The following is a 24,425-nucleotide window of genomic DNA, read 5'->3' as shown; positions in this document are numbered from 1 at the left end:
CTGCAATCCTGTGGATCCTCCTTGATGTTCTGACAGGTTTGTGTCCACAATGATGGTAAAAGTGGTTTCAGAGCCAGGAAAACTTTTCTGACTGTCCTCCATACAGTTGTCTTACTCTGCATCTCTGACATCATATAAAAACTTCCATTTGCAAAGAACCGCAGCAACACACAATATCTGCTGGATGTGAGAGCATGACTGGTTGGTAATGTAAATGTAAGGATGGATTAGGATGTTTATGTAGATTATGGACTTGAAACGATTACGAAACGGTACCGCTCAAACCGATAACTGTCCGGAAATGCGAGAACATTTATGCTCGGTCTGATAACAATCTACCGACGAATATTTAATGATCTGTGCAGTAATGCTGCTCCTTTATCCACTGGATCGTTAATAAAAGCTGTTCTACGCCAAAACTCGCTCGCTTACTGACTGAATGAATGAGGAAATGAAACAGCGTGTGGCTGAAAGAGGGCGGAGACGGAGAGAAACTGGAGGTTTTCTCAGATAAACCTGCTGGTGACCAGGTTAGAGTCATAGAGTCTGTTACTGCGGTAACTGACCGAGAGTTGAAGTTACCCCTCTTTGTGAAACAGGCTACAGTTACCCCTCTGTCTCTGGGTTAAGTTACCTCGCTTCGTGAAACGGAAAACTCTGAGTTTCCCTCATTTCAGGGTTAAGAAACTCAGAGTTTTCAGTGAACCTGCTTCGTGAAACAGGGCCCTGATGTGGTGCGGGAAAATCACATCTAGTGGAGACGCACCTCATTTGCGTAACATTGTTGTTGTTGTTGTGGTGCAGACAGCTTCATGTGTGTAACATTGTTGTTGTTGTTGTGGTGCAGACAGCTTCATGTGTGTAACGTTGTTGTTGTTGTTGTTGTGGTGCAGACAGCTTCATGTGTGTAACATTGTTGTTGTTGTTGTTGTTGTGGTGCAGACAGCTTCATGTGTGTAACGTTGTTGTTGTTGTTGTGGTGCAGACAGCTTCATGTGTGTAACATTGTTGTTGTTGTTGTGGTGCAGACAGCTTCATGTGTGTAACGTTGTTGTTGTTGTTGTGGTGCAGACAGCTTCATGTGTGTAACGTTGTTGTTGTTGTTGTGGTGCAGACAGCTTCATGTGTGTAACGTTGTTGTTGTTGTTGTGGTGCAGACAGCTTCATGTGTGTAACGTTGTTGTTGTTGTTGTGGTGCAGACAGCTTCATGTGTGTAACGTTGTTGTTGTTGTTGTGGTGCAGACAGCTTCATGTGTGTAACGTTGTTGTTGTTGTTGTGGTGCAGACAGCTTCATGTGTGTAACGTTGTTGTTGTTGTTGTGGTGCAGACAGCTTCATGTGTGTAACGTTGTTGTTGTTGTTGTGGTGCAGACAGCTTCATGTGTGTAACGTTGTTGTTGTTGTTGTGGTGCAGACAGCTTCATGTGTGTAACATTGTTGTTGTTGTTGTGGTGCAGACAGCTTCATGTGTGTAACGTTGTTGTTGTTGTTGTGGTGCAGACAGCTTCATGTGTGTAACGTTGTTGTTGTTGTTGTTGTTGTGGTGCAGACAGCTTCATGTGTGTAACGTTGTTGTTGTTGTTGTGGTGCAGACAGCTTCATGTGTGTAACGTTGTTGTTGTTGTTGTGGTGCAGACAGCTTCATGTGTGTAACGTTGTTGTTGTTGTTGTGGTGCAGGCAGCTTCATGTGTGTAACGTTGTTGTTGTTGTTGTGGTGCAGACAGCTTCATGTGTGTAACGTTGTTGTTGTTGTTGTGGTGCAGACAGCTTCATGTGTGTAACGTTGTTGTTGTTGTTGTGGTGCAGACAGCTTCATGTGTGTAACATTGTTGTTGTTGTTGTGGTGCAGACAGCTTCATGTGTGTAACGTTGTTGTTGTTGTTGTGGTGCAGACAGCTTCATGTGTGTAACGTTGTTGTTGTTGTTGTGGTGCAGACAGCTTCATGTGTGTAACGTTGTTGTTGTTGTTGTGGTGCAGACAGCTTCATGTGTGTAATGTTGTTGTTGTTGTTGTGGTGCAGACAGCTTCATGTGTGTAATGTTGTTGTTGTTGTTGTGGTGCAGACAGCTTCATGTGTGTAACGTTGTTGTTGTTGTTGTGGTGCAGACAGCTTCATGTGTGTAACGTTGTTGTTGTTGTTGTGGTGCAGACAGCTTCATGTGTGTAACGTTGTTGTTGTTGTTGTGGTGCAGACAGCTTCATGTGTGTAACGTTGTTGTTGTTGTTGTGGTGCAGGCAGCTTCATGTGTGTAACGTTGTTGTTGTTGTTGTGGTGCAGGCAGCTTCATGTGTGTAACGTTGTTGTTGTTGTTGTGGTGCAGACAGCTTCATGTGTGTAACGTTGTTGTTGTTGTTGTGGTGCAGACAGCTTCATGTGTGTAACGTTGTTGTTGTTGTTGTGGTGCAGACAGCTTCATGTGTGTAACATTGTTGTTGTTGTTGTGGTGCAGACAGCTTCATGTGTGTAACGTTGTTGTTGTTGTTGTGGTGCAGACAGCTTCATGTGTGTAACGTTGTTGTTGTTGTTGTGGTGCAGACAGCTTCATGTGTGTAACGTTGTTGTTGTTGTTGTGGTGCAGACAGCTTCATGTGTGTAACGTTGTTGTTGTTGTTGTGGTGCAGACAGCTTCATGTGTGTAATGTTGTTGTTGTTGTTGTGGTGCAGACAGCTTCATGTGTGTAACGTTGTTGTTGTTGTTGTGGTGCAGACAGCTTCATGTGTGTAACGTTGTTGTTGTTGTTGTGGTGCAGGCGGCCTGTGTTCTCTGACCATCGATAAAGCTCTACCTGAGGATGAAGGCCAGTACAAATGCAGAGCTGAGAACTCATCAGGAAGAGCTGAGTGTTCCTGTATGGTTCTAGTAGACGGTAAGAACCCAACACCTCCTCATTTATTATTAGTATTATTATTTATGTTGTAATGATGGTGAACAGCTTCCTGTGAGTTTCACTATTTAACTCTGAGGCATCAGGAATCACCAGACTGCAGTACAAGTATTACCAGTGTTAGTCCTAACACTGGTACTAATACTGGTATTATTAGCAGTATTATTGAATGGAAAAATGCTTAATATAATAAGAAATAAAATAATAATAACATTAATATTATTATTATTAATTATGTTATTATTATTTAGGAAGCGCTCAGTCTGTATTTTATAGTTTCTGATTGTTTAATAAACCCTCCAAGGACCGAGGGGATCTAATCTTGTCCATCCTCCAACCTAAACACCTGTGGATTGTAGAAGTCCTCATCTTTACACAACAGATTCTATAGAGTCACTCAGAGTTATCTGGTAAATATCTCCAGTGTTCACCGTCTGCAGGTTTTTATCCATTCACCAGAGGAGAAGACCTCCATGCTGAAAGCTCCTGAATGAGAGATAAAAGCAGCACAGACCTCCTCCCTCCATCTCATTTCCTGTCATTAGAATACATCAACACAAACAGTCTGTTTTTATCAAACATCTCAAACTGTTCCTGGAAACGTTCATCAAGGCTTTGATGAGTTTCCCTGGAAACAACAGGAGCAGTAACAGGATCGTCTTCATGTTGGATTTTAATATGTATTGATTTTACTGGTTATTGATCTATTTATTGACTAGTTCAGCAGCCTGAGCTCTAAACTGAAGCTGAGCTAGCCTAAAAAGATTCAGTAATGTTAGCTGCTACATTAGCTTCAGAAAGATTCAGTAGTGTTAGCTGCTACATTAGCCTGAACAAGATTCAGTAATGTTAGCTGCTACATTAGCCTGAACAAGATTCAGTAGAGTTAGTTGCTACATTAGCCTCAACAAGATTCAGTCGTGTTAGCTGCTACATTAGCCTCAAAAAGATTCAGTAATGTTAGCTGCTACATTAGCCTGAACAAGATTCAGTAGAGTTAGTTGCTACATTAGCCTCAACAAGATTCAGTCGTGTTAGCTGCTACATTAGCCTCAAAAAGATTCAGTAATGTTAGCTGCTACATTAGCCTGAACAAGATTCAGTAGAGTTAGTTGCTACATTAGCCTCAACAAGATTCAGTCGTGTTAGCTGCTACATTAACCTCAACAAGATTCAGTAGTGTTAGCTGCTACATTAGCCTCAACAAGAATCAGTAGTGTTAGCTGCTACATTAGCCTCAACAAGATTCAGGAATGTTAGCTGCTACATTAGCCTCAACAAGATTCAGTACTGTTAGCTGCTACATTAGCCTCAAAAAGATTCAGTAGTGTTAGTTGCTACATTAGCTTCAGAAAGATTCAGTAGTGTTAGCTGCTACATTAGCCTCAAAAAGATTCAGTAATGTTAGCTGCTACATTAGCCTCAAAAAGATTCAGTAATGTTAGCTGCTACATTAGCTTCAGAAAGATTCAGTAGTGTTAGCTGCTACATTAGCCTCAAAAAGATTCAGTAGTGTTAGCTGCTACATTAGCTTCAGAAAGATTCAGTAGTGTTAGCTGCTACATTAGCCTCAACAAGATTCAGTAATGTTAGCTGCTACATTAGCCTGAACAAGATTCAGTAGAGTTAGTTGCTACATTAGCCTCAACAAGATTCAGTTGTGTTAGTTGCTACATTAGCCTCAACAAGATTCAGTAGTGTTAGCTGCTACATTAGCCTCAAAAAGATTCAGTAGTGTTAGCTGCTACATTAGCCTCAAAAAGATTCAGTAGTGTTAGCTGCTACATTAGCCTCAACAAGATTCAGTAGTGTTACCTGCTACATTAGCCTCAACCAGAATCAGTACTGTTAGCTGCTACATTAGCCTCAACAAGATTCAGTAGTGTTAGCTGCTACATTAGCCTCAACAAAATTCAATAGTGTTAGCTGCTACATTAGCCTAACTGAGAATTTGTTAGCCACTATGATAGACTCAAAAAGTATCAGTAATGTTAGCTGCTACGTTTGCCTAACTGAGAATTTGTTAGCTACTATATTTGCCTCAAAAAGATTGAGTAATCTCACCATAAATAGGACAATATTATCCTAGACATTATCCGAAGCAAGATAACGTTGCTTGCTATGGTAGCCTAGCCTAACTAATGTTAGCCACTCTGTTCGTTGAAACAAGACCCTAGATTCAGAGCTGTCTGATTCAAACTGGCTGATGCTCCAGTTCATATTTATTCATAACATCAGAGTCCAGGTTATTGTCTCCTGACTAGATCCTAGATGTGTTGGATCTACTCTCAGATGGACGTCTTTGGACAAAAGAGTCTGATCAATGAGTATCTGTTTCCTCAGATGTTAAACTCTGGGCTAAAGTTGTCTCTTCATACTTCTGTGGAGATTCTCAGTCATCCAGGTCATGGTTACCATGCATTACATAGCAGCTAATGTTAACTTATTTAGACTAACATAGTGGCAAACATTAGCTTTATTAGGCTAACATAACAGCTAATATTAACTTATTTAGACTAACATAGTGACGAACATTAGCTTTATCAGGCTAACATAGCAGCTAATATTAACTCGTTTAGACTAACATAGTGGCAAACATTAGCTTTATTAGGCTAACATAACAGCTAATATTAACTTATTTAGACTAACATAGTGACGAACATTAGCTTTATCAGGCTAACATAACAGCTAATATTAACTTATTTAGGCTAACATAGTGATGAACATTAGCTTTATTAGGCTAACATAACAGCTAATATTAACTTATTTAGACTAACATAGTGACGAACATTAGCTTTATCAGGCTAACATAGCAGCTAATATTAACTCGTTTAGACTAACATAGTGGCTAACATTAGCTTATTAGGCTAACATAAACAGCTAATATTAACTCATTTAGAATAACATAGTGGCTAACATTAGCTTTATCAGACTAACATAACAGCTAATATTAACTCATTTAGAATAACACAGTGATGAACATGAGCTTTATCAGGCTAACATAGCAGCTAATATTAACTCATTTAGACTAACATAGTGGCTAACATTAGCTTTATCAGACTAATATAGCAGCTATTATTATTGAAGGAACATCTTTCAGAACTTCCAGTTGAAGCTCCTCTGATCTCCTCATCCTGTAAATGTTCTTCTATCTCAGACTGGTTCTCTCTGCTCTGCTCATCAGCTGGAGATGTTTCAGTCGGTCGTGTTGTGAAGAGTCTTCAGGTTTCTATAGAATCTGGTTGGAACTAACCCTGTTCCTGTAAAAGCCCAGATTGTTGACCTTCCGGGAGGATACATCACACCTGATGGGTTCAGAGTAGCAACAGAGGAAGGATTGTTTGTTTCTCTAGCTTGTGTTGTTGTCTTTCATTCAATGTTAACTCTGACTTATAAACTCTGTCTGCAGATCCAGCAGAAAACTCTCCGGCAGACAAAAAGTCCAAGAAGGCGACTCCCACCTCAGAGAGTGAGTTTCCAAAATATGCAGCAGCAGCAGCAGCAGACGCTTCGCTTTTGTCCCAATAAGGAGCTGAAGGCTGGGATCACTGGTTCCCACACACAATAACACACACTCAGTAACACACTGTAGCACGAAAACACAATAACACACACTCGGTAACACACTGTAGCACGAAAACACACATAACACACACGCTCAGTAACACACATAGTAAGACAATAACACACAATAACACACACGCTCAGTAACACACTGTAGCACAAAAACTCACATAACACACACGCTCAGTAACACAATAACACACACTCAGTAACACACTGTAGCACAAAAACACAATAACACGCTCAGTAACACAATAACACACACAACAACACACACAGTAAGACAGTAACACACAATAACACACACGCTCAGTAACACAACACACACAAAAACACACACGGTAACACAATAACACACACAGTAAGTGTTGTGTGTGTGTGTGTGTGTGTGTGTGTGTGTGTTCGTTGTGCGTGTTGTATCACAGTGTCCCTCTACAACAGTAACCCTTGACCGTCCTTTAGAGCATCAGGACCATGTTTCCCATCAGCCCCTCCCCCTGTCTGACTGAAATACACCTGTAACACACACCTTACTGCCCTGAGTCCTGCCTGCAGGTATTCTGTCAGACTGAGGGCAAAGAAACACACAGAATCACTTACTGCTGGACCACACCTCAGGTAGAGTCTGATAGAAACACCTGTCTGATAGAAACATCTGTCTGATAGAACATCTGTCTGATAGAACACCTGTCTGATAGAAACACCTGTCTGATAGAAACATCTGTCTGATAGAACATCTGTCTGATAGAAACATCTGTCTGATAGAACACCTGTCTGATAGAACACCTGTCTGATAGAACATCTGTCTGATAGAACATCTCTCTGATAGAACATCTGTCTGATAGAAACATCTGTCTGATAGAACATCTGTCTGATAGAACACCTGTCAATTGAAACATCTGTCTGATAGAACACCTGTCTGATAGAAACACCTGTCTGATAGAAACATCTGTCTGATAGAACATCTGTCTGATAGAAACATCTGTCTGATAGAACACCTGTCTGATAGAACACCTGTCTGATAGAACATCTGTCTGATAGAACATCTCTCTGATAGAACATCTGTCTGATAGAAACATCTGTCTGATAGAACATCTGTCTGATAGAACACCTGTCAATTGAAACATCTGTCTGATAGAACATCTGTCTGATAGAACATCTGTCTGATAGAACATCTCTCTGATAGAACATCTGTCTGATAGAAACATCTGTCTGATAGAACATCTGTCTGATAGAACACCTGTCTGATAGAACATCTGTCTGATAGAACATCTGTCTGATAGAAACATCTGTCTGATAGAACATCTGTCTGATAGAACACCTGTCTGATAGAAACATCTGTCTGATAGAACATCTGTCTGATAGAACACCTGTCTGATAGAAACACCTGTCTGATAGAAACATCTGTCTGATAGAACATCTGTCTGATAGAAACATCTGTCTGATAGAAACATCTGTCTGATAGAACACCTGTCTGATAGAAACACCTGTCTGATAGAACACCTGTCTGATAGAAACACCTGTCTGATAGAACACCTGTCTGATAGAAACACCTCTCTGATAGAACACCTGTCTGATAGAACATCTGTCTGATAGAAACATCTGTCTGATAGAACATCTGTCTGATAGAAACATCTGTCTGATAGAAACATCTGTCTGATAGAACATCTGTCTGATAGAACACCTGTCTGATAGAAACACCTGTCTGATAGAAACATCTGTCTGATAGAACATCTGTCTGATAGAAACATCTGTCTGATAGAAACATCTGTCTGATAGAAACATCTGTCTGATAGAACACCTGTCTGATAGAAACATCTGTCTGATAGAACATCTGTCTGATAGAACACCTGTCTGATAGAAACATCTGTCTGATAGAAACATCTGTCTGATAGAACACCTGTCTGATAGAACATCTGTCTGATAGAACACCTGTCTGATAGAACACCTGTCTGATAGAACATCTGTCTGATAGAAACATCTGTCTGATAGAACATCTGTCTGATAGAAACATCTGTCTGATAGAAACATCTGTCTGATAGAAACACCTGTCTGATAGAACACCTGTCTGATAGAACACCTGTCTGATAGAACATCTGTCTGATAGAAACATCTGTCTGATAGAACACCTGTCTGATAGAACACCTGTCTGATAGAACACCTGTCTGATAGAAACACCTGTCTGATAGAACACCTGTCTGATAGAACACCTGTCTGATAGAACATCTGTCTGATAGAACATCTGTCTGATAGAAACATCTGTCTGATAGAACACCTGTCTGATAGAACACCTGTCTGATAGAACATCTGTCTGATAGAAACATCTGTCTGATAGAACACCTGTCTGATAGAACATCTGTCTGATAGAACATCTGTCTGATAGAACATCTGTCTGATAGAACATCTGTCTGATAGAAACACCTGTCTGATAGAACATCTGTCTGATAGAAACATCTGTCTGATAGAACACCTGTCTGATAGAACACCTGTCTGATAGAAACATCTGTCTGATAGAAACACCTGTCTGATAGAACATCTGTCTGATAGAAACACCTGTCTGATAGAACACCTGTCTGATAGAAACACCTGTCTGATAGAACATCTGTCTGATAGAACATCTGTCTGATAGAAACATCTGTCTGATAGAACACCTGTCTGATAGAACATCTGTCTGATAGAACACCTGTCTGATAGAACATCTGTCTGATAGAACACCTGTCAATTGAAACATCTGTCTGATAGAACATCTGTCTGATAGAACACCTGTCTGATAGAAACACCTGTCTGATAGAACATCTGTCTGATAGAACACCTGTCAATTGAAACATCTGTCTGATAGAACATCTGTCTGATAGAACACCTGTCTGATAGAAACATCTGTCTGATAGAACATCTGTCTGATAGAAACACCTGTCTGATAGAAACATCTGTCTGATAGAACATCTGTCTGATAGAAACATCTGTCTGATAGAACACCTGTCTGATAGAACATCTGTCTGATAGAAACATCTGTCTGATAGAACATCTGTCTGATAGAAACATCTGTCTGATAGAACATCTGTCTGATAGAAACACCTGTCTGATAGAAACATCTGTCTGATAGAACACCTCTCTGATAGAACACCTGTCTGATAGAAACATCTGTCTGATAGAACACCTGTCTGATAGAAACATCTGTCTGATAGAACATCTGTCTGATAGAACATCTGTCTGATAGAAACATCTGTCTGATAGAACACCTCTCTGATAGAACACCTGTCTGATAGAAACATCTGTCTGATAGAACATCTGTCTGATAGAAACACCTGTCTGATAGAAACATCTGTCTGATAGAACATCTGTCTGATAGAAACATCTGTCTGATAGAACACCTCTCTGATAGAACACCTGTCTGATAGAACACCTGTCTGATAGAAACATCTGTCTGATAGAACATCTGTCTGATAGAACACCTCTCTGATAGAACACCTGTCTGATAGAACATCTGTCTGATAGAACATCTGTCTGATAGAACATCTGTCAGACACTGCTCCGGGTTAAATTAGTTATAGAGCAGGTCAGTCTGCAGACATGTTCTGATTGGTTGGTGTGTGTTCTATATTTGATCATTATTTCCAGTGTTCATTATCCCCAGGTAGAACTTGTAGATGTTCTATCTAACCAGAGGTCGAACCTGTAGAAGTTCTATCTGACCCTAGGTAGAACCTACAGATATTCTACCTGACCCCAGGTAGAACATGTAGATGTTCTATCTAACCCTAGGTAGAACCTGTAGCTATTCTACATGACCCTAGGTAGAACCTACAGACGTTCTATCTAACCCTAAGTAGAATCTACAGATGTTCTATCTAACCCTAGGTAGAACTTTTAGATATTTTACCTGACCCTAGGTAGAACTTTTAGATGTTCTACCTGACCCTAGGTAGAACCTGTAGATGTTCTAACTGACCCTAGGTAGAACTTTTAGATGTTCTACCTGACCCTAGGTAGAACCTGTAGATGTTCTACCTGATCCTTGGTAGAACCTGTAGACATTCTAACTGACCCTAGGTAGAACTTTTAGATGTTCTACCTGACCCTAGGTAGAACCTGTAGATGTTCTACCTCAGTGGAACCTCTGCTCTTATCTTTCTGATCTGACTGTAAATCCTTTGGTGCCTCAGAGTGGAGGATTTTTTCCAGCATCCTGCCTCTCAGCAGGTCACAACCAGAACCAGAACTTTACATGAATTCTGTCCTGTAGCTGAAGTTCTCCAGTAAAAGGGTCGACTGTCACCTTTTTCACTTCAATCTTTATATTGTTATCAATAAACCAATTAGATTTTGTTCAGCACATTCATACACTGCATAGCAGGGATATACAGTGTAAAGATGGTGCAAGCCCCTTCTCCCAGTCCCATAAACCCCCCTTTGAGTAAAATGAACACACAATAACATAGAATTTAAATATGTAGTGCAGCACAAATCTATAAATATGAGCAGTGACACTGGTGCTACAGCACCCACAGGGAACATACAGTTATCTGAGTGATGTTTGTCACAGTGCAGAGTCCAGTTAACAGCTGTTGTAACAGTGGGGTATGGTGAGTATCTCTGGGTGGGGCAGAGAGAGGAGGGGGCTAACAGTTTAGCAGCCTCACTGCCTCAGGATACAGGCTGTGAGCTAGTCTGGTGGCTTATGGACCTGTATCTTCTACCTGAAGGCAGCAGGTGGAACAGGTGTTGTTGATCACCATGATGTTGTGTACTCTCCTCAGTGGTGTAGATGGTAGTGATCTCTGGGAGAGTAATCCCAATGACCTTTCCTGCTGTTTTTCCCACCTGCTGGAGTGCCTGCTGGTCAGCCTTAGTGCACCTTTAAACAGGAAGTACCAACAGAAACACCTCATTTATCTCTCTGCTCCAAAGTCTGGTTCACAGGGTACAGAAAGTTATCTGCCCCCAGTAGAGGGATTAGTGGGAGGACTGGGGGAGGACTGGGGGATGCTCTGAGTAAAGTGGGAGGCTGCAGCTCCTCGTGGCTCCTCCTAGTTTCTCCTGGTACCTTGTAGCTCTTTGTGGTTCCTCCTGGATCCTCCTGGTTCCTCTTGGTTCCTCTTGGTTCCTCCTGGTTCCTCTGGATTCCTCCTGGTTCCTCCTGGTTCCTCTTGGTTCCTCCTAGTTCCTCCTGGTTCCTCTTGGTTCCTCCTAGTTCCTCCTGGTTCCTCTTGGTTCCTCCTAGTTCCTCCTGGTTCCTCTTGGTTTCTCCTAGTTCCTCCTGGTTCCTCTTGGTTTCTCCTAGTTCCTCCTGGTTCCTCTTGGTTCCTCTCCCTGGCTTCCTTTTAAGGGTAGGTTCCTGGAAGCAGCTGTCAGACTGTGTTTTACAGATTAGAGTGTTCTGGAGCGTCTCTCCTTTTAAGCAGCTCTGCGGCTGCGACGGCCTGATTTGGGAAAAGTCTCGTCAGCTTTCCAAACTCTGGAGACCAGCAGCTTCTACAGTCTGACCGCTAAATGAACGTAGAACGTAAAGACATGACGTGTAGTTTTGGTTGTAGTCCAGCAGCTCTGTGAGTAAATACTTTAAACAGTCTGAATTCATTAACCTGCTCGCTAGTGTTAGCGTAGCGTAGCCTGTTGGGGCTCTGCCATGTGATCCAGGACCAAATTCGGTGAATGCTACAGTTCTGAAAGAAAAGATTCCTAAATATCTACTTTTTAAAAAAACTTTAACTTTCACTAGTAACTCTAAACCTCTGCAAGGACTAGAAACTTCTCAAAGACCTCTAAACATCTTTACTTGCCTCTGAAACATCTTTAATAACTTATGGAACATCTTTACCTCTGAAACATCTTTAACTATCTATGAAACATCTTTAACTACCTCTGAAACATCTTCATCTATCTATGAAACATCATTAACTACCAATGAAACATCTTTAACTACCAATAAACATCATTGACTATCTATGAAACATCTTTAACTATCTATGAAACATCTTTAACTATCTATGAAACATCATTAACTACCAATGAAACATCTTTAACTACCAATGAAACATCTTTAACTATCTATGAAACATCTTTAACTACCTATGAAATATCTTTAAGTACCAATGAAACATCATTGACTATCTATGAAACATCATTAACTATCTATGAAACATCTTTAACTACCAATGAAACATCTTTAACTACCAATGAAACATCTTTAACTATCTATGAAACATCATTAACTACCAATGAAACATCTTTAACTATCTATGAAACATTATTAACTACCAATGAAACATCTTTAACTACCAATGAAACATCTTTAACCCTTTACGCTTCAGTGCGTCGTAGGTGTACCGCCGGCGGTACACCTACTAATTTGCATAGGAATTTCAAGAATGTCCGACGGCTGCAAACACGATTATACAAACACTATACGCCGATGGAAAGCTTAGATTCTCATGAATCCGCCGGTATAAACCACTTTCAGATGCGATTACTACAGCGGGTGAGAAAAACACATTTGTCCGACAAAAACAAATATTCATCCATCCGTTCTCTATACACGGCTTCAACGCACACAGCGCGACTCACATTTCCGGGTTCATTACTACACACAAAAAAAATATTCCACAAAAAACGGCCATAATCCAACCTTTTACATCCAGACGACACAAGCCAGTAAACTATTTTGTCCAAAACATGTCCTGAAGTCGTATAAAATCCCCGAATTGGTCATTTTCAAGGAAATGCACCTCGTGATGCCCGTCCAATATTCCCCGTATTTTTCGTAATTTTTTTTATTTAAAAATAGAATATTAGCGATTTTTTTGTACTGAAAACGGCTGGAATTGACTGAAGCTTAAAGGGTTAACTACCTCTGAAACATCTTTAACTACCTATGAAATATCTTTAACTATCTATGAAACATCTTTAACTATGAAACATCATTAACTACCCAGGAAACATCTTAAAACTACCAATGAAATATCTTTAAGTACCTATGAAACATCTTTAACTACCAATCAACATCATTGACTATCTATGAAACATCTTTAACTATCTATGAAACATCTTTAACTATCAATGAAACATCATTAACTACCAATGAAACATCTTTAACTATCTATGAAACATCTTTAACTATCTATGAAACATCTTAACTACCAACGAAACATCTTTAACTATCTATGAAACATCTTTAACTACCAATGAAACATCTTTAACTATCTATGAAACATCTTTAACTACCAATGAAACATCTTTAACTATCTATGAAACATCTTTAACTATCTATGAAACATCTTTAACTACCAATGAAACATCTTTAACTATCTATGAAACATCTTTAACTACCAATGAAACATCTTTAACTATCTATGAAACATCTTTAACTATCTATGAAACATCTTTAACTACCAATGAAACATCTTTAACTACCTATGAAACATCTTTAACTACCTATGAAACATCTTTAACTATCTATGAAACATCTTTAACTATCTATGAAACATCTTTAACTATCTATGAAACACCTTTAACTACCAATGAAACATCTTTAACTACCTCTGAAACATCTTTAACTATGTAAGAAACACCTTTAACTACCAATGAAACATCTTTAACTATCTCTGAAACATCTTTAACTATCTATGAAACATCTTTAACTACCAATGAAACATCTTAACTACCAATGAAACATCTTTAACTATCTATGAAACATCTTTAACTACCAATGAAACATCTTAACTACCAATGAAACATCTTTAACTGTCTATGAAACATCTTTAACTACCAATGAAACATCTTTAACTATCTATGAAACATCTTTAACTATCTATGAAACATCTTTAACTACCAATGAAACATCTTTAACTATCTATGAAACATCTTTAACTATCTATGAAACATCTTTAACTACCAATGAAACATCTTTAACTATCTATGAAACATCTTTAACTATCTATGAAACATCTTTAACTATCGATGAAACATCTTTAACTACCAATGAAACATCTTTAACTACCTATGAAACATCTTTAACTACCTATGAAACATCTTTAACTATCTATGAAACATCTTTAACTATCTATGAAACATCTTTAACTACCTATGAAACATCTTTAACTATCTATGAAACATCATTAACTACCAATGAAACATCTTTAATTTTCTATGAAACATCTTTAACTATCTATGAAACATCTTTAACTATCTATGAAGCATCTTAAGCGATCTCTCAAACATCTTTACTTCCATAAAGATCTTCCGAACGTCTTTTGAGTTCTTTAGAAGTTCCCAGAGAATCTCTAAAATGTTCTCCTGAGGCTCAGACGGTTCTGCTGCTGTATTGTGTTTTTTCAGACTTTTTTCCTTCAGCTCATGTTTGCCATCATCTTCTTTTCCTTCAGTGTTTTGAATAAACTCAGTTTTCCAGTGAAGACAGAAGCAGCAGCAGTAGAAGAAGAAGAATGTGAGACAGGCGAAGAGCGTCTCTGATGACCATTTATGGACAATCTAAAAATAGCTTTTCAGGATGCAGGAAATAGTTCCTGCAGTTTGCTGTTTATTCTGATGGCTGCACACGAAGAGAAGGCGATCCTGAGGAATCTGTTCATCAGTTAAAATCCACATCTATTATATGAGCCTCAGCATGTGTTCAGACAGAGGCAGTGGGATCAGTATTACGGTGTACTTTAATCAGTATTACGGTGTATTTGCATCAGTATTATGGTGTAATTTAATGGTGTACTTTCATCAGTATTACGGTGTATTTGTATCAGTATTATGGTGTAATTTATTGGTGTACTTTCATCAGTATTACGGTGTAATTTAATGGTGTACTTTCATCAGTATTACGGTGTAATTTAATGGTGTACTTTCATCAGTATTACGGTGTATTTGCATCAGTATTATGGTGGAATTTAATGGTATACTTTCATCAGTAAATGGTAAATGGTTGTATTTATATTGCGCTTTTATCCAAAGCGCTTTACATGATATGTCACATTTACCCATTCACACACACATTCACACACTGATGGTGGAAGCTGCCATGCAAGGCGCTAACCACGACCCATCAGGAGCAATTAGGGGTTAGGTGTCTTTTTCAGGGACACCTCAACATGAGCACGACGGGCCGAGGATCGAACCGGCAACCTTCCAGTTACAAGACGGACACTCTACCCACTGAGACATGCCGCCCCAGTATTACGGTGTATTTGCATCAGTATTATGGTGTAATTTAATGGTGTACTTTCATCAGTATTACAGTGTATTTTAACACTGTATTTTGATCAGTATTATGATGTATTTTAACCGTGTATTTTGAGCAGTATTACGGTGTATTTTAACCGTGTATTTTGGTCAATGTTACGGTGTATTTTAACAGTGTATTTTGGTCACTGTTATGGTGTATTTTGGTCAGGATTATGATGTATTTTAATGGTGTATTTTGAGCAGTATTACGGTGTATTTTAATGGTGTACTTTCTTCAGTATTACGGTGTATTTTAATGGTGTATTTTTGTCAGTATTACGGTGTATTTTAACAGTGTATTTTGATCATTGTTATGGTGTATTTTTTAGTCAGTATTTTGGTCAGTGGCGGCTGGTGGTGAAATTTGTTGGGTGGGCTAACAAATGCATAATACGGATTAAATGGTTAACACAGCTGCAAAAGCAACATCACCTATGATACACACAGTTACATCAATTACAGGTCCACTATACTTTTTTAGTGCTCTACACACACACACACACACACACACACACACACACACACACACACACACACACACACACACACACACACACACACACACACCACTACAAAACGTGTTCCAACTGCAGCGACTGCCCACAGATAGCCTGCTGCAACTGTCTTATTACAACTGTTTGGTGACATGTAGTGCAAAACACGCCTTCAGTACAACAGATGACCTCAGCAAAAACAAGGTGTCACAGTCCTTTAACAGGTCAACATGGGCCTACCTTATTTGAAAAGAAGCTCACATCGACGGCCGATGTGATCCCAGTCTCTTAACTTCCAGCTTTTCCTCCAAAGACATTGAGGAAAATGGACATGAAAGCAAATAATCCACCTCGTTCATGCTAACGCCCGCCATAGCTTAACCTTTTCTCGCTGCATCAAAGGCCTGTGGGCTGACTGAAGTTAGCCCAAATGATCAGTAAATCAGGGGGGCGGGACATGACACCTGTCAATCACTTACAAGAACGAAATGAATGAAAGCGGACTGTATCTGCTGGGGCTGTAAAAAATAAGCCCATTTAGAGATATTCTATGTTTTTCTTCTGACTGATTGGTGCTGTTGCTACCTTTGTTTTCACCTAAACTTAAAACAATCTGTTGTAAGTTATTTAAAAAATAATTTTCTCATCTTTTTTGTGTTGACCTGGGAGGGCTTAGCCCTGTTTGCCCATTTATACCAGCCGTCCCTGATTATGATGTATTTTAACGGTGTATTTTGAGCAGTATTACGGTGTAATTTAATGGTGTACTTTCATCAGTATTACGGTGTAATTTAATGATGTACTTTCATCAGTATTACGGTGTATTTTAGTGGTGTATTTTGGTCAGTATTATGATGTGTTTTAACGGTGTATTTTTAGCAGTGTAACGGTGTACTTTCATCAGTATTACGGTGTATTTTAGTGGTGTATTTTGGTCAGTATTATGATGTGTTTTAACGGTGTATTTTTAGCAGTGTAACGGTGTACTTTCATCAGTATTACGGTGTATTTTAACGGTGTATTTTGAGCAGTATTACAGTGTACTTTCTTCAGTATTACGGTGTAATTTAATAGTGTACTTTCATCAGTATTACGGTGTATTTTCATCAGTATTACGATGTATTTTAATGGTTTATTTTGATCACTGTTATGGTGTATTTTATGTGTGTATTTTGATCAGTATTACAGTGTATTTTAACAGTGTATTTTGGTCAGCATTAGGGTGAATTTTAACGATGTATTGTGATCAGTATTACGGTGTATTTTAGTGATGCATTTTAATGGTGTATTTTGGGCAGTATTACGTGTATTTTAACTTTCACAGCTCTGCAGATGATTCTGAACATTTTCATTCTTGAGAAACTAGAAAAAGGAGGATTTTTAAACCCCAACATCTTCCTGCTGTCAGATAAACTGAAGTAAAAATAGATATTATGATATTGTATTGATTGTTATAGTATTTTGTTATTATTGTATTATATGATTGTATTAAATATGTCAGTGTAATTGTTAGTCCAACAGGGGCCTCTGCTGTTATATTGTTAGATTATTATACTATTGTATTTTTTTTTAGGGCTGCACAGTATCGTAGTGGTTAGCACTTTGACCTTGCAGCAAGAAGATCCCCGGTTCAAATCCCGGCCTGGGCCTGGGATCTTTCTGTATGGAGTTTGCATGTTCTCCCTGTGCATGCGTGGGTTTTCTCCGGGTAGTCCGGCTTCCTCCCACAGTCCAAAAATATGCTGAGGTTAATTGGTTACTCTAAATTGTCCGTAGGTGTGAATGTGAGTGTGATTGTGTGTCTGTATATGTAGCCCTGTGACAGACTGGTGACCTGTCCAGGGTGTCCCCTGCCTTCACCTGAGTCAGCTGGGATAGACTCCAGCACCCCCCATGACCCTAGTGAGGATAAAGCGGTGTATAGAGAATGGATGGATGGATGGATGGATGGATGGATGGATGGATGGATGGATGGATGGATGGATGGATGGATGGATGGATGGATTTTTTTATTATTATATCATTATATTATATTGTATAGAGTGTCAGTGTGAATGCTGGTCCAGCGGGGGGCGCTGTTGCTGTATTTTTAAATTATTATATTATTGTATTTTTGTACAACGAGCCTCGGACCCCATACTCTCGCAGTGCCCCCCACAAAGCCCCTCGGGGGACACGGTCGTAGGCCTTCTCCAGATCTACAAAACACATGTAGACTGGCAGGTCATACTCCCATGACCCCCTCAGCAGCTCCGCAAGGGTAAAGAGCTGGTCCGCTGTTCCACGACCGGGACGGAATCCGCATTGCTCCTCCTGAATCCGAGGTTCGACTATCGGTCGGATCCTCCCTTCCAGCACCCGAGAGTAAACTTTCCCGGGGAGGCTGAGAAGTGTGATACCACGATAGTTGGCACACACTCTCCGATCCCCCTTTTTGAAAATAGGGACCACCACCCCGGTCTGCCACTCCCCAGGTACTGTACCCGATGCCCACGCGACATTGTATAGACATGTCAACCAAGACAGTCCAACAATGTCCAGAGCCTTCAGCATCTCAGGGCGAATCTCGTCCACACCTGGCGCCTTGCCACCGAGGAGCTTTTTAACTACCTCGGCGACCTCTGCCACGGATATGGACGCAGATACCCCCAAGTCTTCAGGCTCTGCCTCCTCCATAGAGGACGTGTTTACCGGGCTCAGGAGTTCCTCGAAGTGCTCTTTCCACCGCTCGACGATATCCCCAGTACGGGTCAACAGTTCTCCACCCCGACCGTACACAGCCTGAGCGAAGTCCTGCCTCCCCTTCCTGAGGCGTCGAATGGTTTGCCAGAACTTCCCCGAGGCCGACTGAAAGTCCTTCTCCATGGCCTCCCCGAACTCCTCCCACACCCGAGTTTTAGCTTCCACAACTGCCGCAGCTGCTGCCCTTTTGGGCAGCCGGTACCTGTCAGCTGCTTCGGGAGACCCCCGAGCCAACCAGGCTCGAAAAGTCTCCTTTTTCAGCCTGATGGCCTCCCTCACCACTGGTGTCCACCAGCGGGTCCTTGGATTGCCGCCGCGACAGGCACCAGTGACCTTCAGACCACAGCTCCTAACAGCTGCTTCTGCAATGGAGGCTTTGAACATGGACCACTCAGAATCCATGTCCCCAACCTCCCCCGGGATGCAGGAGAAACTCTTCCGGAGGTCGGAGTTGAAAACCCTACGGACAGGGTCCTCCGCCAGACGTTCCCAGTTCACCCGCACTACACGTTTGGGTTTACCAGATCTGTCCAGCAGTCGGTGAGTATAGCACCCGACCCCGACTTCCTGCCCTGTAGGTGGTGGGCCCACTGGGCCGTTCGGTCCCTGTACAACCAAAGTGAGAGCTGTGTCCGCATACTCGGCATTAAGTCAGACACGTTTCTGGTGGGTGTTGGACTCCGCCAGGGCTCCCCTTGTCTCCAATCCTGTTTGTGGTTTTCATGGACAGGATTTCAAGGCGCAGTCGTGGTGGGGAGGGTTTTCGGTTTGGGAGCCTCAGGATCGCTTCTCTGCTTTTTGCGGATGATGTGGTTTTGTTGGCATCCTCAGACCATGATCTCCGGCACGCACTGGAGCGGTTTGCAGCCGAGTGTGAAGCGGCAGGGATGCGGATCAGCACCTCCAAGTCCGAGGCCATGGTTCTCTGCCGGAAACCGGTGGAGTGCTCCCTCTGGGTTGGGGGGGAGTTGCTTCCCCAAGCAAAGGAGTTTAAGTATCTCGGGATCTTGTTCACGAGTGATGGGAAAATGGAGCGAGAGATGGACAGGCGGATTGGTGCGGCGTCAGCAGTAATGCGGGCGTTGTACCGAACCGTCGTGGTAAAGAGGGAGCTGAGCCGTAAGGCGAAGCTCTCGATTTACCAGTCCATCTACGTTCCAACCCTCACCTATGGTCATGAGCTTTGGGTAGTGACCGAAAGAACAAGATCGCGGATACAAGCGGCCGAAATGAGCTTCCTCCGTAGGGTGCCTGGACTCAGCCTTAGAGATAAGGTGAGGAGCTCAGACATCCGGAGGGAGCTCGGAGTAGAGCCGCTGATCCTTCGCATCAAAAGGAGCCAGTTGAGGTGGTTTGGCCACCTGATTCGGATGCCTCCAGGGAGACTTCCTCTGGAGGTTTTCCGAGCACGTCCGTCTGGGAGGAGACCCCGGGGCAGACCCAGAACTCGCTGGAGAGATTCTATATCTTGTCTGGCCTGGGAACGCCTTGGGATCCCCCAGGAAGAGCTGGAAAGCGTCGCTGGGGGGAGGGACGTCTGGAACGACCTGCTTCGCCTGCTGCCCCCGCGACCCGGCCCCGGATAAGCGGAGGAAAATGGATGGATGGATGTCTTTTTGTATTATTAGGGGCAGCATAGCTCGGTGGGTAGAGTGGCCGTCTTGTAACTGGAAGGTTGCTGGTTCGATCCTTGGCCCGTCGTGCTCATGTCGAGGTGTCTCTGAGCAGGACACCTAACTCCTAATTGCTCCTGATGGGTCGTGGTTAGCACCTTGCATGGCAGCTTACACCGTCAGTGTGTGAATGTGACGTATCATGTAAAGCGCTATATAAATACAACCATTTACCATTATTATATCATTATATTGTAGTGTCAGTGTGAATGCTGGTCCAGCGGGGGGTGCTGCAGGCAGCAGAACCTCCACAGGTCTGATCCTATCTGTCTGTGTTCCTGCAGGTGAAGCCAGAATAAAGAAGCCCACGGCCAAGACTCCACCCAAACAAGGTGACTCACCTGCAACATGACTATCTGCAGGGGGGTTCTTAGGCTCCAGGGGCATCACGGGAAATGTAGTATCTAGACAGTAATCAGTAATAGATGACTTTACAGTGATCAGCAGGGGGCGCTGCAGCTTTTCTCCTGATTATCAATCACTGACAGTCCTATTGACAAGGTCGTCTGAAACACCAGGTTTGGTTCTGGTCCCGAACATCGATCCATTTCTGCTTTCTTCTTTAACATTATTAATTATTGGTGTGCAGCTCTGCCTCCTCAGACTACAGCTGGTTATTGATTATTGATTACTTATTATTGGTATGCAGCTCTGCCTCCTCAGACCGCAGCAGTTTATTGATTATTGATTATTGATGTGCAGCTCTGCCTCCTCAGACTACAGCAGTTTATTGATTATTGATTATTGGTGTGCAGCTCTGCCTCCTCAGATCCTACAGTTCCCAGAGGACATGAAGATCCTGGCGGGAGAGAAGGTGGAGATCCTCTGCAAGTTCTCTGGAGCTCCACCCATCAACTGCACCTGGCTGAAGTTCAGGAAACCAGTGAGACACACACACACACACACACACACACACTCTGAGACAGGGTCATTGATTACTGATTAACTTAGTTGAACAGTGTTTCTGTACGTCAACAATGTTGTGTATCTCTCTGTGTGTGCAGATCCAGGGCTCGGCTGATATCTCCATGATGTTGTGTGTCTGTCGTGTAACATTGTGTATCGTTGTGTTTGTAGATCCAGGACTCCGCTGATATCTCCATCTCCAGCAGTGACAGCAGCAGTAAACTGACCATCAGCAGTGGGCAGCAGGAACACTGTGGCTGCTACACCATAGAGCTGAGGAACAGCTTCGGCCTGAGACAAGCTGCTCTGAACCTCACCATCGTCGGTAACAATCAGTTCACCACATCTTCAGATGGTAAAAGCTCTGCAACCATCAGCTGATGGACTCACAGCTTCTACCGGGAACATCTGCTAGATCTGGTGTTCAGCAGCAGATGGAGTTACATAGAAACACGTAGAAGAAAGAAATATGCAAAGAAATAGATAGAAACAAGTCCATTTACCTGCCTGTCTGCCTGTCTGCCTGTCCGTCTACCTGTCTGTCCACCTGTCCGTCTACCTGTCTACCTGTCTGCCTGTCCGTCTACCTGTCTGTCTGTCCGTCTACCTGTCTGTCTGCCTGTCTGTCTGTCCGTCTGTCTGTCCGTCTACCTGTCTGTCTGCCTGTCTGTCTGCCTGTCTGTCTGTCCGTCTACCTGTCTGTCTGCCTGTCTGTCTGTCCGTCTACCTGTCCGTCTACCTGTCCGTCTACCTGTCTGCCTGTCCGTCTACCTGTCCGTCTACCTGTCTGCCTGTCCGTCTACCTGTCCGTCTACCTGTCTGCCTGTCCGTCTACCTGTCTGCCTGTCCGTCTACCTGTCTGTCTGCCTGTCTGTCTGTCCGTCTACCTGTCCGTCTACCTGTCTGCCTGTCCGTCTACCTGTCTGCCTGTCCGTCTACCTGTCTGCCTGTCCGTCTACCTGTCTGTCTACACTCCAGATAAGCCCGACCCCCCGGCTAAGGTCCCTGCAGCCTCAGACATCCGGCGGTCCAGCCTGACCCTGTCCTGGTACGGTCCGACCTACGATGGAGGCAGCGCCGTCCAGTCATACCAGCTGGAGATCTGGGACTCTGTGGAGCAGCAGTGGAAACACCTGGTGTCTTGTAACAGCACCTCCTACAACGTACAGGTGTGTTCCTGCTCACCTGCAGACATCAGTTGCAGACCTGTAGAGGTTTAACGGTGTGCGTTTGTGTCCAGAACCTCCTTCCAGAGCGACAGTACAAGTTCAGAATCCGAGCAGAGAACATCTACGGAGTCGGAGAACCAAGCGCCGAGTCGGAGCCGGTGACCGTCGGCCTGGTGGACGATGACGGTAAGCCACAAACACCTGTCCCCTGTTTCCCTTTGTCTGTCTAAGCCCCACCCACCCCGAGTCCACCTGCAGCTGAACCAGAACCATCTGAACAACCTGCATGAATGAAGCTAACTGTGAGCTGATTAATGAACTAAACCTCTAACTGCTGCTGTTTGGTCTGACAGAGAACCAGGAGGAGGTGGAGGAGGAGGATGACGGTAGGAGACCAGCGACACAACGTCTACACAACATCTGTACAACGTCTGTACAACATCTGTACAACGTCTACACATCTGTACAACGTCTACACAACATCTGTACAACATCTACACAACATCTGTACAATGTCTACACATCTGTACAACGTCTACACAACATCTGTACAACGTCTACACAACATCTGTACAACGTCTGTACAACATCTGTACAATGTCTACACATCTGTACAACATCTACACAACATCTGTACAACATCTACACAACATCTGTACAACGTCTGTACAACATCTGTACAACGTCTACACAACATCTGTACAACATCTACACAACATCTGTACAATGTCTACACATCTGTACAACGTCTGTACAACATCTGTACAACGTCTACACAACATCTGTACAACATCTACACAACATCTGTACAATGTCTACACATCTGTACGTCTACACAACATCTGTACAACGTCTACACAACATCTGTACAACGTCTGTACAACATCTGTACAATGTCTACACATCTGTACAACATCTACACAACATCTGTACAACGTCTGTACAACATCTGTACAACGTCTACACATCTGTACAACGTCTACACAACATCTGTACAACGTCTACACAACATCTGTACAACATCTACACAACATCTGTACAATGTCGACACAACATCTGTACAACATCTGTACAACGTCTACACATCTGTACAACGTCTACACAACATCTGTACAACATCTACACAACATCTGTACAACATCTGTACAACATCTACACATCTGTACAACGTCTACACATCTGTACAACGTCTACACAACATCTGTACAACATCTACATAACATCTGTACGTCTGTACAACTGTACAACGTCTACACATCTGTACGTCTACACAACATCTGTACAACGTCTACACAACATCTGTACAATGTCGACACAACATCTGTACAATGTCTATACAACATCTGTACGTCTACACAACATCTGTACAACATCGACACAACATCTGTACGTCTACACAACATCTGTACAACATCTACACAACATCTGTACAACGTCTGTACATCTGTACATCTACACATCTGTACAACGTCTACACATCTGTACAACGTCTACACAACATCTGTACAACATCTACATAACATCTGTACGTCTGTACAACATCTGTACAACGTCTACACAACATCTGTACAACGTCTACACAACATCTGTACAATGTTGACGCAACATCTGTACAATGTCTACACAACATCTGTACAACATCTACACAACATCTGTACAACGTCTACACAACATCTGTACAACGTCTACACAACATCTGTACAACGTCTATTCAACATCTATACAACATCTGTACAACGTCTACACAACATCTGTACAAC

General features: G+C 42.2%; 1 protein-coding gene across 1 annotated transcript in view; it reads left to right on the top strand.

The window, feature by feature from the left end:
* mylkb (myosin light chain kinase b) overlaps positions 1–24,425 on the top strand; it is a 103,874-nt gene that overhangs the window by 63,763 nt on the left and 15,686 nt on the right. The window contains 8 exon segments of the mRNA XM_051958750.1: positions 2,755–2,871; positions 6,299–6,358; positions 20,875–20,922; positions 21,346–21,473; positions 21,668–21,821; positions 22,475–22,665; positions 22,737–22,851; positions 23,019–23,051. Of these exon segments, the coding sequence (XP_051814710.1) occupies positions 2,755–2,871; positions 6,299–6,358; positions 20,875–20,922; positions 21,346–21,473; positions 21,668–21,821; positions 22,475–22,665; positions 22,737–22,851; positions 23,019–23,051 (846 nt within the window).

The sequence above is a fragment of the Acanthochromis polyacanthus genome, chromosome 14, assembly GCF_021347895.1.
Source record: "Acanthochromis polyacanthus isolate Apoly-LR-REF ecotype Palm Island chromosome 14, KAUST_Apoly_ChrSc, whole genome shotgun sequence".
Lineage (NCBI taxonomy): Eukaryota > Metazoa > Chordata > Actinopteri > Pomacentridae > Acanthochromis > Acanthochromis polyacanthus.
The sequence above is the reverse complement of the archived record's forward strand: the minus strand, read 5'-3'. Positions and strand labels throughout refer to the sequence as shown.